The sequence below is a fragment of the Bufo bufo genome, chromosome 1 (assembly GCF_905171765.1).
Source record: "Bufo bufo chromosome 1, aBufBuf1.1, whole genome shotgun sequence".
NCBI classification, from domain to species: Eukaryota; Metazoa; Chordata; class Amphibia; order Anura; family Bufonidae; genus Bufo; species Bufo bufo.
This window is the reverse complement of record NC_053389.1, coordinates 256,050,399-256,069,261: the sequence shown is the minus strand read 5'-3', so window position 1 is coordinate 256,069,261 and position 18,863 is coordinate 256,050,399. Positions and strand designations below refer to the sequence as shown.

At 42.2% G+C, this 18,863-nt stretch overlaps 1 protein-coding gene across 6 annotated transcripts in view; it reads right to left on the bottom strand.

The window, feature by feature from the left end:
• Window positions 1-2,674: 2,674 nt before the first annotated feature.
• The window catches only part of FGD4 (FYVE, RhoGEF and PH domain containing 4), a 134,348-nt gene continuing 118,159 nt past the window's right edge, over window positions 2,675-18,863 (bottom strand). For all 6 annotated transcript variants that reach the window (XM_040438988.1, XM_040438998.1, XM_040439013.1 and 3 more), the window contains exons 7-17: window positions 17,871-18,027; window positions 16,970-17,108; window positions 16,155-16,213; window positions 13,040-13,186; window positions 11,835-12,007; window positions 11,711-11,741; window positions 8,920-9,015; window positions 7,375-7,500; window positions 7,033-7,176; window positions 6,466-6,606; window positions 2,675-4,955 (exon numbers count right to left, since the gene is read on the bottom strand). In XM_040438988.1, coding sequence (XP_040294922.1) covers window positions 4,719-4,955; window positions 6,466-6,606; window positions 7,033-7,176; window positions 7,375-7,500; window positions 8,920-9,015; window positions 11,711-11,741; window positions 11,835-12,007; window positions 13,040-13,186; window positions 16,155-16,213; window positions 16,970-17,108; window positions 17,871-18,027 — 1,450 coding nt within the window. In that variant the 3' untranslated portion in view covers window positions 2,675-4,718. The remainder of the gene's footprint in view (window positions 4,956-6,465; window positions 6,607-7,032; window positions 7,177-7,374; window positions 7,501-8,919; window positions 9,016-11,710; window positions 11,742-11,834; window positions 12,008-13,039; window positions 13,187-16,154; window positions 16,214-16,969; window positions 17,109-17,870; window positions 18,028-18,863) is intronic.

The window sequence follows — 18,863 nt, the reverse complement described above, 5'->3', positions numbered from 1 at the left end:
TTGCATACTGTTCATACATTGAACTCAAAACGAACACAGAACACAGTATGCATTAACCTCCCCCCCCCCCCCTTCCCTAGTGGCCACTGTGGGCTACTAGAGTGCAGTCTTTTAATTGCATGGCAATGCAGGGAATTTGTTACTCTGTATAAGACAAATGCAGCTTCAAGAGATATAGAGATATTAACAAAAGAAGCAGCACAGAAATTTGGACCTAAAAATGGTTCATGACATTAAAAAGTGGAAAATCACTTTAGTGGTAAAGATCAGACTTGTTGTACTTTAGGGGGGTTACATACTGTCAAATCCCTCTCTGCCCGGGTGCCTTCAACACATTTATCTACAGTATGTACTGATTATTCTTGGGTAAATTTCAGAAGAGAACAGCATAGCTTGTGTACTGCCCGGCTCTTTGCCATTTCAGAGCCCCACGTGTCCTGAGTGACAACCAAAGCTTTCCAGCTGCAGATTGGCACTGTGCTGAAGCAGCTTGCTTTAGTCAAGCCAGTGTGCATTACTAATATTTTCATACAAAATATATGTTATTAGTACCTAAGGCACCATAATCAGCAAACCCTGTAAAACCAAATCGGAAACTAAAATCTAAAATGTGTGACTGTTTTACATAGGCAGTTTATGGTATAACCGTACAGTATGGATTGTGCTGCCAAGTAATGCCAAATGATGTAGATGCTTTTTATGGCATCTGTAGTAGTCTACATGTCTGCGTAGGAGCTATATACACAAAACGAAAAGAGATAATCAAAACGATAGTTAAACCGTACAAAGTGTTGTGATTGAGCCATAAGCTGTGGCCCCAAAGCCCTAGTGGCCCGACGGTCAGTGTGCGCCTGCATGCTATGGATCTGTATAATTCACTGGAATGCAATGTGAACACACCCAAACGCAGGCAGGGTTTATATACATTTTTTCTGATTTTCTCGTCCACATCCAACAGCATTTTATGAGATGAGTGAGAACAGATTTGCAGCCGTGTAACTCCATGGTGTAATGTGCACCATGATGTGTATAAAAAGTCACTCGGGGGAAAAGTACAGTGATAAAAGAGGGTGAGGCGACACCTAAAGATCTTAGGCCCTAGTGCAAAATCTGTTACAGACCCCACCAACCATATGCCATTTATAATACTGTTGTCCATGGCAGAAAACGGAAGCTGACCCTCCGATTTCTGACTGGGATTTTCATTAGCAACCCATTAGCCATGGGTTGAAATGCCAATAAGTTCCATTCAATGAGGCCAGTCCTTGTATATAGCCACCCACTGCGGTTCCTATGCAGAAACTGTTTGCATAGATAGCTGTGGTTCACCTGATTAAAACCCAATTTTTCTTTTGTTGATCAGAGGCTCTGTTCCCGAGTTATGATGCTGTTTCTTAATATGCAAATTAGGCCTTTTGTGCACTGAGGGCATCACCATTGCTCTTATCCTTTCTGCCAGCCCCTCCCTGGCTGCTTGCATTGACAGGGCCAAGGAGTGGTAAAGCAGCTAGGGAGGGGCTGGCCACAGTCAGCAGTGAGACTTGGATGCAACAAGAGCAATGGTGACGCCCTCAATGCACCAAAGGGATAATTTGCATATTAAGCCTCAGATCAGCAAAAGAAAAGCATCATTTTAAACAGGTAAACCACAGCAATGAGTCTATGCAAACAACTTGATAGGGAGGTCGACAGATTCCCTTAATTTGAATCTGGCTCAGAATACATGGTGAAATTCGCATGGAATTCCTCTGTGTGCACATAGCCTTTATGTAGCAGAGGAGCTCAGGCATGACTCTTATAGCTGTGTCCCTGTCTGTAGGTGAAAGCTCAGTGCTGCAGTCAGGACTGCTGCTTTAGGCCTCATGCACAGGAACCTATTTTCATTCCGTATCCGTTCAGTTTTTTTATGCGGACCATATACGGAACCAATTATTTCAATAAGTCTGCAAAAAAAAACAGAAAGTAATCCGTGTGCATTCCAATTCCGTATTTCCGTTCCGCAAAAAACAGAACATGTGCTATTATTGTCTGCATTACGGACAAGGATAGTACTGTTCCATTAGGGGACAGCTGTTGCATTGCGCAAAATACGGAATGCACACGGATGTCATCTGTATTTTTTGCGGACCGCAAAATACATATGGTCATGTGCATGAGGCCTTACTGTAACCTGTCAAGCTGTATGATGACTTTACCGCAATCCCCTGCTGGTTCAGTGTCTTTACAGAGCGTGGTCTGCTGTGGTGCATTGTAAGAGATGTAGTGTTTACACCATTCTGCAATGGGGGAAAAACTTCTACAATGAAATGTATCATAGGAGACTGCTTGTCCACCACGGGCAAATACAGTAGTTAAAAGGGTTGTCCCACAAAAAATATTCAACAGTTTTCAAACCAGCACTTGGAATACTTGTGTAATTACATGTAATTAAAAATCTAGCATAGCCACTGAGTTATTCAATAAAATGTATCTGTATAGCGCCACCTGCTGTGTTATTTTTCTTGTTTCTTTGTCCTGCTTACTGAGAAGGCCGCACATGCTCAGTTTCATCCTTCAACTGCCTCCTGGGTTGTGATAGGGAGATCATGGACACGCCCCCTGAGTTCCAGCAGAAAAGACACTCCCCTTGAGCTGCCAGCTTGATATAAATCTAGCAGAGCAATGAATGGGGAGATCTCTGGATCCATGTGAGGTACAATAGTGGTTCTAGCCTTGTTGAGATTGTCATGTACTATATGATGTCTGATTTAAATTTTTTACATTAGTCATGGGATAACCCCTTTAAAGATGAAGACGCTTGCTTTATTTGCAGTGATAGTATTGACTGTACATTGTAGACACATTTTCTCCCACATCAGTCCATATGTCAATGTATGTTAGCTATGTATATATGTACTTTATGTATAATGTATGTATGTTAGTTCCCTCAGTTAGCACGTGCACACAGTCATGTAACAGCTAGGTGTTTGCTGGTCTTTTCCATGAACCTTGGGACAATTTCCATGAGATGGACCATCCAGGGCTAGGCCTCGTCTCTCCAAGGGCCCCCTAGAAATCACATAGCCTGTCTCTAAAGCATTACACCTTTAATAATAATAATAATACTGTTTTATAGGCCTCTAACTTCAGAAACAGTTGTGGAATGCTATAAAAGAGAATTTAAATGGCCTCAAAAAATGAGCAGTGGCCGTACTGCCCATGTAAATGCTCATCTGCTATTACTTTACTTCAGACTGATGATATCACTGAACCAGTTTGGCAGCCATTTACTTACCGACCCTGCACTCACTGGTAAATCACCCACTACAGGTACAACTCATATTATGTTACGTTTAATAAGGGAACGGTGCATGACACAGGGTTTGTTAAATCGGTGTCATGCTCCACCCCCTCAGCCTCTGCCCTAGACATAGCACAATATCAGTCTTGCCTTGGTGTGTTCCTTTACCTCATAAGAACTATCATCATTCCAATGGTGAGCCATTACTAATATTCACTTTAAACGACAAAATGGCTGCCCCCTTCCCCCACGTAACAAAAAATGTAGGTAACTGAGGAAAAATTCGAACAGAAACATGATTTTTGAAACCAACTCAATGTATTTATATGAAGATAAAATAAATAAAGGGGCATTCCACCTAAATTCCTATAAAGTTGGTGGGTTCTTTCAGCTGGTACTCACACTACCCAAACAAAGGGGTGCTCAAACTAGAGCTCGGAGACCCTCACTAGTGTCGGACAGTAGAGAGTTCTCTAAAACTTGAATGTCCACCCTTGAACACTAGTTAAACAAGTCAATTTAACAATTGACCTGTCTGACACCCCGCACCCTTCAGATTAGCTGTTTGGGAGTAGCTCCAGTGCCAGAAGTAGGCAGTATAACTACACAGCTCCCTCCATTGTGTAGTAGATGAAGCGGGTTACTGCTGTGCTGCTCCAACTGAAGTGAATGGGGGTGTCAGATCCCCTGCAATCTGATATTGAAAACCACCTAGGGATAGGTCATCAGTTTTTAAATTCTGGAGAAAGCCTTTAAGGTGGCATCTTAACACCAGCATAATGACAGTCGCGATGGTGTATTACAAAGGACAATATTTAATTAATAAATAAAATCTAAGTGCAAATAAAAAGTTGATAAATCAAGGACTTTTCAATTTACAATAATTTTGTTTAGGATTGGGGCATACGTTAGACCTCACTCTAAGTCCCCATGTGCTTTCTCTGTCATACCATTGTGCCTTTAAATTTTTCTCATCCACGCTCTATGAATAAATCTGTAAAACATTACAATTTCATCTTTTAGCTGATTGTGCAATTATTAATAAAATAATTGATTTCCTATAACATTATCTGGAATTTTCGGGTGTTGTCCTTTTAACTGTTGTAGCGTTCACCTTGTTTTTGAAATCTGTATCAGAGATGTTCTTGAAGTCCTAAAGATCCATAAAATGTCGCCATGTAGTGATACCTCCTTTTGGTGAATGTTAGACCCCCCAATTATTGATCAAGACTGGTCCACCAAGTATTCTTCTCACCACCAAAATAGCCATATGGATTTTCATGGTTGGCACTGAAGAAAGATGTGACCTGGAAGCTAAGTGACATTCGATCTCAGGTCAGTAGTTAGATCTGTAAACCAAATTCGGCTTATCCTTTTAAAGAACTTTCTTAGGCTTGTGTTCATATTTCATTGGGGTTTCCAAGAAGAACTTTCATTATCACAGAGAAGGTTCTAAGTGTCCATCTACAGCACCATTTCTGTTACTTGTGGTCTCCCCCACTACTGCCAGATTGATAACTTTAAGCCACCTCTGCTTCAGTTCTTCACTGTCAGCCGAAAAGCTGTGTATGGATTTAGACTGAGATAGTCTGAAGCTGTAGGGCAAGTCTACTCCACGGGGTGATTCTTCAATAATGTAACCCAGAAGAGGAATTGTGGCTTGGGCTTTGACATCCTGAAAGCAAAATCAAGAAAAACATTGACTATTGTTCCTACGTTAATGTTTTAAAGGTAATTGTGAATATTATAGACGTTAGCAGGTGAACCAGTTGTATTAAAACTCCACTACATATAACAGAGGGGGCAATTGTTCATCTGGGACCACCATCAATTAGCTGGTGCAGAGTACAGGTACATGGAGTCTCTCCCTGAATGTCCTGGCACACCAGTGAATTACATAGACACTCCAGCCCATTGAATTGAAATGAGCACCATTAAATACATCATTTCACCTGTAGGTGGCACTGCAGGAGATTTGAAAACGTACTCTCCTGCTCTCCTACAGATTACATTGGGATTCCACCTATGATAAGCTTATTTTGGGAGATGCCTCTTCACAAAAAAGAATCGTGAACAACTGTATGCCTCTTAGAGATCTAGGTTTACTGCTTTCTTTGCAGATCTTTTCTCTAAGCGGTTTTAGTTAAGGCTTTCTGGCACATAGTTATTTTTCTTCAATTTGTATGACCACCGTTTCAGTATGAAGACTGCAGACAAAATAATCAAGCCTTGGGATGAAACACAGATAAGACAAGGGCCGAGAGATGTAGGAATAAGAACAGTTCTAAAGAAAGTGGCATGAGGGATACCTAGTTTGGCAAACTTTCTTAAAGACCATCTGTCAGCAGAGTTGCTCTTAGAGGCTCTTTTATATATATTAAAACATCATTTTTCTCAGCAGTACAGACACATATGAACATGGGACCAACACAGATGTCCTCAGCTGTCAAGCACACATGCAACAGGTCAGACAGCTTCATAGGTACAAATCTGCTGACAGATACCTTTAGTGGTGCTATTACATTCTCAAATTATTACATTCTGACTCCCCCTAGTGGTGACTGTAGACACCCAGAAATTTTAGCAGTTTCCAATATGCCTGTAAAGGAAATTTGCAGTTCTGTATAAAAAGATAATGAAGCTCCAACCACTATAGAGAGATGTTAAGAAATGAATCAGCACAGAATGTTGGTCATAAAATATGAATTTAAAGGCTATGAACACCAGTGGGGTCATTTTAGTTATTATTGCACTGTGCTTATTTTGGGCTCAAAAGCATTTTTCCAATGTTTTTTTTAAAAAAAAAGTTCTATTCTTTATCTTCTACAGCCTTCAGGTTTGACGAACTGTTCCTTCACAGTGAAACCTGTCAGAGCTGCTCTGACATCTCGATAAGCTGTCAGAACAGTGCCGTGATGGATTTCAGTGAGAAGGAGAGGGAACAATCTGCAGAGTCAGTGTAGAAGACAAATGATTGAACATTTTTTAATAAAAACAATTGAAAAAAAGTGTTTAACCCCAAATAAGCAGAGTGCAATAATAATAATAAAAAAAATGCTCCAAAGATGTCCATAGCCTTTAAGTTTTACCACTTTGGCTTCAAAAGAGATTTCAAACCAGAGATGGTATTTTCCCTAATATAAACCCACATGAGACCATCAGCAAGTGCCATACATTTGTCTTACCTGTGGCGCTCCATACATGTATAACACAAGAGCCTCGTGTTGCGGTATCACACACCAGACCTTCTGCCAAGGTTTTGACTTTTCATTATACTGGAGGAAACTGCAGATTACGCTATTTTCTGAGACTTCTGCAGACTCAATCTGACAATAGGAAGAACAAAGGTTAGAAAGAATTATGAAACAAAAAGGCAATTAATATATTAATATTGTCAACTCAAAACTAAATCCTTTCATAGAGCCCCGAAGAAGTTTTTTTGGGCCAACTGAGACAGATTTTATTATCAAGTGCTTTTGTCTTTTATAAATCAATATTCTTGAATAGATCTCTATCCTGTCCATTGACAGAGGTGTCCCATAAAGTAGAGGGGGACTACTACTGAGAGTGGATAGTCACTGTATTGAATGGCCTGCATGCAGTACTATATTTCATCTGCTGAAGCAAGGCCTGGCTTCAAGCTGAAATGTGATTATGATGGGACATCCCATCACCCAGTTAAAAAAAAAAAGAGTGAGTTTAGGCACTGTAGTGGATTTGTGCAACCTCAAAGCCCAAATTTCAGATCTCACCTCCAGTATGCCCCTTTTCTTCTCTTTCTCCTCGCTGTTGTTACAACCTTGCAATATATGGTAGCAGTCTTTACACACTTTATTCATTTTATTACCGTCATATTGAAGAGGGGCTTTGTGGTCAGAACATTTCCAACAAACTACCTGTAAGGAAGAAGGTAAATGTATGTTAGATATTGGATCCATAGTGATATTATCTCCTGAAACACCATAGACTGTCAGAAATAACCTCAAGAGTCCTAAGACCACCTAGCCAACATAGGTTACAGCACAAGGCACCATTTTCCAACCTTAGGTCAACCCTGAGTGAATGTATCCCTTTGAACCAAACAAATTACTTACATGGCCACACGCCCTGCAATGATGTCTCCTCCTGGTCAGCGCATTAAATTGCTCTTTGCATTTCATGCACATGGTCACCTCATTGTCTCGGATCCACTTTGGAGCTCGGAGACCCAGTTCAGCACTCTAAAACAGACAGATAAAAATATCTTAAGCTAAATTATATGTTTCCAAAGAAAGTCTGACTTTGCATAATGTTGTTAATGAGCTTTTCTACTCTGTCCAGCAGAATTATAAATGCAGCTCTGTAGTATAATACAGATAGTACGGCATCAGACGTGTAATACAATGTATTTACAGAGTTGCAACATAGAGAAGCAGAGCTGTAAACCACCTCCAATTTAGGGTTGCATTACACCAAAGGATTATCTGACCAATTTTTGTCCAATTAGACCAATAGTTGGTGTGTATAACAAAAGATCTGTGTGTGTAAGCGGCCATCTGACCAATGACTGGTCAGAAAATCTGTCAGATAATCTCTGGGTTTAATAGCACTGTTCAGCTCAACTGGATAGCATGAGTATGAGGATCACAGGAAGAAGTACTGTAGATGCACTGGTAGTGTGTATAGGGGAGCTTTAAAGGGGTTCTCCGGGCTTTTATCCTACGCCCCCACCGATCAACTGTATGAGGAGACGGCGCACGCAGTGCTCATGTGCCGTCTCCCTTCTCTCTTCCTGTTCACTACGGCTTTGACATGAACAGGATGGGAGACGGCACGTGCACACTACCCGTGCCGTCTCCTACAGCTGATCGGCGTTCTGACGATGGATCATCAATATTATAAGTGCGGACAACCCCTTGGGCTCAGGGCAGTTGTCATCCCCCCTTCCTCCATACTCCTGAGAATCTTATACCATTATTCAGCAAAGATACAACTATATAAGCAAAGGTGAAAGCTTCTTCCAGTGTGAAGAGAATAGGAAATCTGTGATACAATTTGAAGTATGATCAGAGATTGAAATTTAATTTGACCTTTAATTTTTTTTAAAGCCATATTACATTGCAACCAGACACTGGCCACAGAGGCGACCCTATGGTGTAAGTACCAGGGTAGCAGGCATAGCAGCTGCTATGGGGCCCCAATTACTAAAGGGGTCCATCTCCACCCTTATGTGCAGCTAGTGATGTCCATGGACAATGGATGAGAGCATTACTGTTTTTTCATTATTTCTGTACGTCACCATGCACATTATCATCCGATTGTGATATCCCTGTGCACATTCTACCACCGTTGTGGCATTATCCCTATGCATTACTAAAACCAATATAATCATAAATGTCTCCTATATATGCTACTGAAAGTGGTCATGCAGGTGTGGCGCCCAATTCCATGTTTTGCTATGGAGTCCCATGGGTCCTTGTTACACCTCTGGGTGACCCGTTATGGCAAGTAATTGACAGGGGAAGCTGTGAAAAAAGGGGAACTGTCAGAACCCATAGTGTTACTTCATGTGACGTGATATGGCAGAATACTTCTCTTTTTCACAAGCTGCTGTTCATTGCCGGTTAACAGACTCATAATGTAAATTAGTCAAAACTTACAGGAACTTCCTGTGGCGCCTCCTCCATTTTTTTAGCATTTGCAATTATAAAGGTTTCATTCCGCTGCTGAAATTCTGCAATCGCTGCGTTCAAAGCCTGAAAGGAAGTAATGAATTACATGTGTTATTTTGGGGGGAAGGGGGGGGGGGGGGGGGTTAATTTCTCAGTGTGTGCCAGAACAGTGAGACATCCAGTAATTGATAGCATTAAGAAATGCCACTGCAAAGGAAATGTGTGTCTAACCATGGCTTCCCCCGACAGTAAGGGCATGTTCAGACAATGGATTTTTAACACAAGTAAAATCCTATGCTGATTTACAAGAAGAAATCTGACACTGACTCAGTGGCGGACTGGCCATAGACCCTACGGTTGCCTATACAGTATAGAATCCAATCTAAACTTCTCGTTCTCACCCACAAAGCTCTCCACAGTGCTGCACCCCCTTACATCTCCTCCCTCATCTCTGTCTACCACTCTGCCCATTCTCTAGCCCCTACATCTCTTCCCTCATCTCTGTCTACCACCCTGCCCGTGCTTTGCCCCTAAATCTCTTCCCTCATCTCTGTCTACCACCCTACCTGTGCTCTACAAATGATTTATGACCGACATCCACCATAATCCTAACCTCTCATTACCGGCTCCAAGACTTCTCCTAAGGCTACTTTCACACTAGCGTTCGGAGCGGATCCGTCTGATGTTTCATCAGACGGATCCGCTCCTATAATGCAGACGTTTGCATCCGTTCTGAACGGATCCGTCTGCATTATAACTTAGAAAATTTTCTAAGTCTGAAAGTAGCCTGAGCGGATCCGTTCAGACTTTACATTGAAAGTCAATGGGGAACGGATCCGCTTGAAGATAGAGCCATATGGTGTCATCTTCAAGCGGATCCGTCCCCATTGACTTCCATTATAAGTCTGGACGGATCCGCTCGCCTCCGCACGGCCAGGCGGACACCCGAACGCTGCAAGCAGCGTTCAGGTGTCCGCTCGCTGAGCGTAGCGGAGGCTGAACGCTGGCAGGCGGATGCATTCTCAGTGGATCCGCCTCCACTGAGAATGCATTAGAGCTGAACGGCTGCGTTCAGGACCGCTCGTGAGCCCCTTCAAACGGAGCTCACGAGCGGACACCTGAACGCAGGTGTGAAAGTAGCCTAAGCTGCACCAGTTCTCTGGAATGCCCTACTCCAAGAAATTAGGTTAAATCACAATATACACAGTTTTAGGCGTTCCCTAAAGACACATCTTTTTAGGGTGGCCTTTCACTTCCCCTGATCTAACTCCTCTCCATATATAGCCCATTTATCATCAGTTCCTGAACTTGATCCTCCACTGCACCCAGAAGCACTTCATTTATCGGCTGGTGACTGGCTCATGCAGCTTCATATCTACTCCCCTATTTTCTCAAGATGGCTGGACCATTGTACAAAACAAGCACTTTTACCTTTTGTCTCAATCCCAATCTGCTCATAGATTGTAAGCTTTTGCGAGCAGGGCCCTCATTTCTCTTGTTCTAATTATTGCCTTGTCTGTTGCTATATTATTTATGACTGTTTGTACATGAACTCCTGAACTGTAAAGTGTTGCGGAATATGTTGGCGCTATATAATTAAAGATTATTATAAGGAAATATCCCAGTGCGATGATGCCTAGGGGGCTTCCCAAGCCCTCTAGGGGGTCGCCCGAGCCCTCCACAGGTCCCCCCTCCTAAATTCAACTGTATCATCATCTTTTGGACGGTGATATAGTTGGATACTGCAGCAGGGGCTGTCATATTTTTTTGATTTGCTAGTTTATTATAGCTAGGCATGCATACCTGAGTTAGTCTGTCAATGATTGCCAAAAGATCTGTAATTACATTATAATAACAGCTTTCATTAATGTCCTTTCCACTGGTCCCTTAAAAGACTGTTGCTATAGCTTTTCTGACTTCCCTTTAGTATAAACAGAAGACAGAGGGGCAGTCCTCAACATTGCATGCCTACATTAGGCTTCAGAGTGAGGAGGCGTGTCTCTCAGTAATCCAATCTGATTGGCTGGCAGGAATCTGCTGGCTACAGCAAGTGTTCATGTGAAGTGAGGGAAGACAGTTTTGGCCTCAAAGAACTGGCAGAGGAGCCATCTTGAGAAGATCCTTATATTGCAGAAGTTAAAACAGCCGTAACTAAGGGAAAAACTTAAGGAAAACAGTGGTATGTGAAGAAACTAAAGATTGCTTTATGCATAATGCTGCAGCAGTAACATATGCTAAAACATGATAGTTACACTTTAAATTTGGACCCGCCTACAACATGTGGACATTTTTAGTTTTCTTTTCCAGGACCACTTTAAGTTCCCAGTCCAACCCTGGACTCTTCAGTGAGTATGTGCCATTTAAATAAGTGGGAGATGTTTTATGGGCGATTTTGCTGCAGAATATGGGGTCAGAGGAGATCATTCTGGATGGCTTCTTTTTAAAACGTGATTTCATTACTCTATTAGCCAGAGCCGTGAGCATATCAGTAGTAATAAGTCGGAGCAACTGGACTTGTATTTTCTCTTGAAGACATTCAGCTAGTCATCTGACTGGCTTTCTCAATTAGAGCTAGAATCCAACAAGTCCAGTTGCTCTGACTTTTTACTGATAAACCATGACCTGGAAGAATGAGAACATTCACAGACAGCTGCTATCATAGAGCATCTCTGTCATACCCAGCCTATCCATGTGTTATACATGGGCAGCCATGTCCTATAACTGCCCGAAGATCCCTGTTAAAAACTGAAAACTAATTTAGATCAGTCATTGTACATACCTTGAGCCATTCTTGTTTTATTTGTTCAGAGCTGAAATGAAAGATAAATCATGTTTAAAAAAAATAATAATAATGAAGAAAACATCTGCGATGTCTCAAAGATCCCATACAGAGGACTGGTTACCTGGCCTGTAACTCCAGTGTACGCTCTTTGCCCGAGATTTGGAAGGTGTACGGATAGTCGTCATTCTGCGTCTCTACCACTTTCATACCTTCCAGTCCGATCTTTGTACGCACAGAGTACTTTGCCCCCACCAGACTGAACTTAGGCACACAGTACAGTAACATGTTGTTGAACTTAAAGAGAAGAGATTGATACAATAGTCGCACATGAGTCTCACTTATCTGTAGTAAATGTAAAAATTGTCACTTAACCCCTTTCCGACTGCCATACGGCTATATACGTGCTATTTGCATATGCCCCGTGCGGCCAGCACGTATATACACGTGCTGGCAGCGCTTTAATCCTGTTCGTGTCCCGGCTGACAGACGCAGCAGGGACCCTGAGGAGAAGACAGGAGTGCATTATTACTGCTTCTGTCTTCCCCTGTGCCGGCAGGAGGAGAGTGCTGCACGAGAGAGGCAGGAGAGCCGCTTCCTCTGTTAGTCCTGGTGGTCACGTGACCGCCGGGGTGTCTAGAGCAGGGGCAGGAGCAGAGCTACAGGGTTTAAGGAGACCCTGATCAGCTCTGCCTGTGTGTCATTTCCCCTCAGGGGGCTGTTTTCCCCTGTAACTGGGGCTCCTGTGGATGCCCCAGCTACAGTGGAAACAGTGGGGAAAAAAAAGTAAAAAATAAAAAATATCTGTGTCCTCCAGAGGTCTTTTAATGACCTCCTGGGCGACAGATTATGTGGCAAAAAAAATAAATTAAAATATAAGTAAAAAAAAATTAAAAATAATAATAATAATAAATACAAATAAAAAAATTCCCCCCAAAAATATAAAAAATGCGGTCGCTAACAGAAACAGTTACCATAGTCGCCCCGTTCTCTCAAACCTATACATGTTCTATATGAAAACGATATTTTTGTGTCCGTTTTAATATTTAAGAAATAAAAAGCTTTAAAATAATTTGAAAAAATACTTTTTAATAATAATTAGCAGTTTTCCTCCAAATTAAACCTAAAAAAAGAAATAAAACCTCTAAAAAACATTATTTTTGTAGTCAAACAAATAAAAAAGCTACGGTCACTAAACCACCAGGTGCACAACATCACAAAATGTTGCCTGGACATTCAGGCCTTTTTGGGCCCGGTCATGAAAGGGTTAAGTATGGTTAGTGTGCCACTACTGGCGACTAGAAATATCCTTCAAATACCAAGACGTACCAGGAAGAGATGTCGCTCTTGGGCTGACGTGTTACGAGCGGCCAGTTTAAGAATCTGCCCCTCTTTTATGAACTCACTAGAGGGGTGGACAATGTCCTCTTCTTCTCCCAGCATTTCATATACCATCAGTAGCTTCTTCTGACTCTCCTGCAGAGCACCAGAAATCCACAGCAAGTGATTATTAGTGATACCAGTGTAGTAAGAATACATTCATATTACATACATATTAAGTTCTCTAGTGTAGAGGGTTGGATAAATATTTGGAAAATCTTATGCTGACAATGCACGTCCCTCAACACGCAAGTGAAGAATCTCATACTATAGTACATGGAGAGGAGCAATCAGACTCATGTAATCTAGACTCTGTTATGACTCTGACATAGACTGCCTATAGTTCCCCACAAGTGTCCCCAGTTAGCCAGGGGGGTATGTTAGACCCAGGTGGCCCACCGGAGTCTTAGAAGAACCTCCAATGGACCCAGGCACTGAAACAATAATGACAGAAGACAACCCCATTTGGGAGTGAGTTTGGAGCCATTTCCCAGGGGTGCACCACCAATGAGGCCAGGTGAGGTGATCGCCTCAGGCAGCAGGTAGTGGCAAGAGAGGGACAGCTGAATGGCCATGGGCTGAAGGGAAGGGGTTAGGTTAAGAAATTGGCATTGGGGAAGGAGTCGCGCCTTTTCAATTTTCGCCTCAGGAAGCAGAAAGTGCACCCTTGCCAGTTCCTTGCCATTTGAATCACAAATAACCTATTAGAGCTTAATCACACTAAGTGTTGCCCCACATTTCGGTTTCTTGATGCAGTTTTTGGAGCCAAAAATAATTTGGTGGATTAAAAAATCTAGACATAGTATCTGCCCATCATAGTTTCTCTCCTTTTATGATCCACTCCTGATTTGGGCTTCAAAAACTTTATTTAAAAACCTGCATACCTAAATTAAACTGGCTGACATTAGCGATGTGCTAATGTCAGATTAACCTAACTAGCCTATTCCTATTGTTATCCATGCCCCCGTTACTCCATAAATGTAGCTTTTATAATACGCAAATTAGCCTCTAGGAGCGGGGGGGGGGGGGGGGGGGGGCGTTGCTCCTGCTCCTAGAGGCTCCGTTCTCCCACCCCTGTCACCTCCCTCCAAGTCTTGATTGACAGGGCCAGGCAGCGTTCGTATCCTCCTGCCGGCTCTCAGTGCATGGTAAATCTCGTGCCTGCGCCGTGCTGTTCAGTATTCAGCGCAGTAAGGAAGTCGGCAGGCAGTGAGCGTCTGCAGTGTCCCACTATGTGCTATATTTGGCCACTTTAAATTGCAGCTAAATGTCATATTTAATGTATCTAATATTATGTATTTTCCTAATATCAGGCTGGCATTTTCAATATATTTATTCTCCCCTAGGTGGTGCTGGCGCCACATATTATATATAGCTTGGGGTGTGCCAGAACAGAAAGTGAAGTAGTTAGTGGAAGTGAGAGAGAGGAGAAGGAAGTTAATGGAGGAGGAGAACAGGCAAGTTCCACAATGTAGCTGCCTTTCTTTCCTCTGTGCCCTGATCAAGCCTGGAGATGACAGACCAAGGAGTCACAGCAGCCCAGCACAATACAGTAAGTCTAAGTATGAATATAAAGCAAGTCTGGTGAAGATTCGAGCTGAGTCTGGCCAAGGGACTTCACAAGCACAAGTGACCAGGAGGAACTTAAAGGTACTTGGACGCAACTGGATAAATAGTGCGCAGAATTGTCCTTTTGCACTAAATGCCTTCTGGGAACCTTAATATTTCAGGAGAGCATCCTGCATCAAATAATGTAGCAGAGAGTTTGCCTGCCACGAGGGAGAACGCCCTTATTGGATGCTCAAGATAAATAGGAAAACATTATATTCAGTACCTGAGTTCTAGAACGTGGACTTAGTGCATAACTACTTAAGCAAGAATTGTCATTCTGCCTGTTAAAGCCAAAGCATTAAGAGAACTCCTCAACTGACAATTGCCAGACCTGTATTAAGGAATTACAGCTAAAGTAACATCTGGATAATTACCATTGATATATTGATGAACTGTAACACCTGTCCTGAGACTATTGATTCAGTAAATGTTCAACTGTTTTACAACAACTGACTCCTCATCCTTTCTACTACTACTCTTAATATTTGAACCTAACGGTGCTGGAGTCACGAATACAGGGGCCCAACCACCAAAGCACCTTAAACACCTATACCATCAAGGGCACCCCAGCTTCCATCTGGCTGGTGTTCCCTGCAATAGAGAGTGCCCCGGTGGATTTAGTGCTGTCTTCCCCATCACTGCACGCAGGCCCAGAGAGGCTCTGCTAACCGTGAGTACATGAACTACTACCCCCATTGGCCCACCGTAGCCTCACGTGTTGCCCCTGCAGTCCGGCTCATTGCACGTCCTTCCTTCACTGTGCCTGCGCTGAATACTGAACAGCACGGCGCAGGCGTAAGATTTACCATGCACTGAGGGCTGGCAGGAGGTTGCGAACTCATCGGACACAAAAACCGCTGCAAGCTGAGGTTTTCTGTCTGGGCATAAAATCGGAACAAGAAAGAAAAACGCATACGTCACTGAAAACACTGTAAGTCAATGATGATGGATCCGTTCTTTTTAGGAGCCTAAACAACTGGATCATCACCCATTGACTTTCAATGTGTTTAGTGATGGATCAATTTTTTCTGTTTCGATCCCCTGCCGGATCTCAATACCGGAATTACCAACGCAAGCGTGAAAGTAACCTAAGTCCTTCGCGGAGGCAAAATTCGGCTTTCGGTGAATGACTTCGGCTTTCGGTTCTATGACTTCTATGGCTTTGGTACTATCTGGTACCTCGGTACCAAACTTGACTTTGGATTCCCCTTTTGGACTAAGCAGAGTGAAGTTTAACTTACCCCATACAAAGGGAGGTGGGTACACTGAAAGAGTTCTCATCATATGAGGCTGGATTGTAACAGGGTAAAAAAGACAGTTGAGTGCAATACTTTCTGCTCCTGTCAATGTCAGCGTTATTATTTATGCACCCTGTGGCACCATTGTATGGTCTGGTGGTATTTTCGTGCCAGAGTTATGTGAGTACCTTAGATTTGCGCGATAAATCACTCACCATTTTCCTGATTGCTGTATTTGAGTGAATTGCTGCCGTTGAAATAATTTCAAGGGACTCTGAAGGAAAGAGGTACCGTATATTACCATGACAAAATATTTTATTCATTATAATAGAGATAGTGAATATATATATATATATATATATATATATATACACACACACACACACACTATATATGTGTATATATATATATATATATATATATATATTACACATATGAAAAACAGCTATATATATATATATATATATATAGATTCGAATCCGACCATGGAGTTTGTATGTTAGCTTCATCCTAATGCCTGTAAAGCGCTGCGGAATACAGCAACGCTATATAAGTGGGTAAAATTATATATATCCAAATATATGGATCAGGGACCATTGCAGGAACTTGAGAATGGAACAGCAATCAGCCGAGGATGGCTCCTTTCCATGTTTGCATCAGTGACAGAGGTGCTTTATAATATTATAATGATATGTGTGAGGGAGTCATTACTATGGTGGTTGGCTGTACTCATGCCAGGCCTGATAATAACTACAGTTCAGGAACTTCATCTATAAGGTAGAGAGAGTAGTGGCTACAAATAGTATTTCTTCCTCTGGAGGACCTGACCCATCCATACATTACACAGTCATGTAGACTGATTTCAATAGGGGGCTGTGTAATGTCTTATTTCCCCCATGGGGGCACTGCAGGGGAACTAACACTTGCTTCCAGGATTCCCCACATATTACAGCCGATTGCTGGGGGTGCCATCAGCATCACAAGGTGTTAACATTGGATCTATCTGGACGACATGCAATAAATGTCTTACTTTCTGCATCCTTTCGATCAAGTGAGTCTTCGGGCAGTTTGCGCAGATAGTCCTTTAAGAGCATCTCGTATCGTGGTATCCGTTGTACTGGCCCCAGCATATGGTGCGGCAGTGTCAAGCTACCGCACTTTCCTTCCCTCTGCAACAAGAAAGTACATACACTTCTATTTTTCAGACTTTGGATGATCAGATGCTCCATGATATTACAGTCACCTGCGATTTGCAAGATTAGTTGTCCTCCAACTTCCCTAAAAACAGATCTAACTAAAAAATACTTATAATTATTGGTTCCAACTGGGCCAAACCTGTCCCATTAGGGTATATGGATAGAGAAGTTCTTCTCTTTCTAATATATATTTTTATGTTCTCAACATTTTCAAGCTCTCTGCTTTTTGTCTGTGAATGGGGGCTTTCATGTTTGCCTCTAATGTTTAAAAGCCTTTAAGGAGCTGAGAGTTTGCTACAATTGTGTCTGTATTCATAGTTGCCAGCTGTCCCCAATTTGCAGGGACTGTCTCTAATTTTCAGAGACAGTACCAGCACATTTGGGTTGTCCCAGGTCATAAACGGGTAGGGTTAATCCAAGCCCTGCCCTTAGTAGACTTTCCTGAAGGGTCTAGAGCCTTCCCTGAGACAGGGCTTACATGCATGTACAGGTTATCAGCACCTGGTTGTAAACAAGAATGTGCTTATTTACTGACAGCAAGCAGAGGTTGAAATATCAAAACACATTTTCCAGGTCTTTTATTTTACACCAAACTAGAAATCCTCTTAAAAATTCTTTACAAATATGTGACTGCTGCATTTTTAAACTTCACCACTAGAGGTCACTACATAATAGTACTGTAATTATATATATATATATCGCTATGGTATGTATTCAGTACATCTGAGGCCTCACCTGTATTTCTTCAACCACATGTTTAAACTGCGCCGACCGCTCCGTCCAGGTTTTCACCGTTTCCATAGCGTTATCAAAATTTTTCACATACTCTCCATACATCTTTAAGAATGGTGCCAGTTTTTGTAAAATATCTCCAATTCTGGGGCTGATAGACCTGTCAAAAGTATAACAAAAATGGCATTTAGTATATTTTCTCGTAGAGGCTGGGAACATTTATCATGGCCTCTTCGATCTCTGCCTGACATTTAATAGTATGCAGCATCAGAGCAGGAATAATTATGTGTCTGCACTAACAATGTGTCTGGTAAATTCAATGCTCCAGGCCCCTCCGCTAGCTCAGGCCTGACATTTCCTGCTAATAGAAAACTGACATTTCTTTGTCACCAGAAACCCAAGAAACGAATCTGCAGTAGGCCTGAAAAGGACCCCATCCTGCGTAAATGGACCAAGAGTAATATGCAAGTTCTAGAAAAATTTTCATCCACAATCAAAATATCACTAGTGAATAAAAGTCCTTGAGTTGTCCTCTGCAGAAATGTTCTTAAAAAGTACTACTGTGCTTTTTTTTTTTAGTTCTGCATCTGGGAAAGCTGGGTGACAGTATGGAAGATTGTACGAATATAGGACTAACCTTTTTAAGTGAGAAATAAAAATGCTACGTGCAGGGAGCTCCCTCTTGTGGTGGCTACAGGTAGCAAGAATATTATCTCTTCTACACTTTGTGAAGGTAAGTATTATGCCAGAAGCGCTGTTTGTGAAGGGTTTCTCGTCTGGTCCTATTAGTCATAAAAGACAGTCTGACAACAGTCTTCTGGCATTATTGGAGGAGGTACTGTGGTTGTCCCCTTGAAAGAGGTGTGATGTGGCAGCAGCAATCACCTGGTGCCATATCCAATAGTGTAGGGACCCACTTAAAGGAGGTTGTGGCGAAGATGGCAAGTGGGCTAATACAGTTTAAAGGGAACCTGTCATGTGGATATTTGATTACAA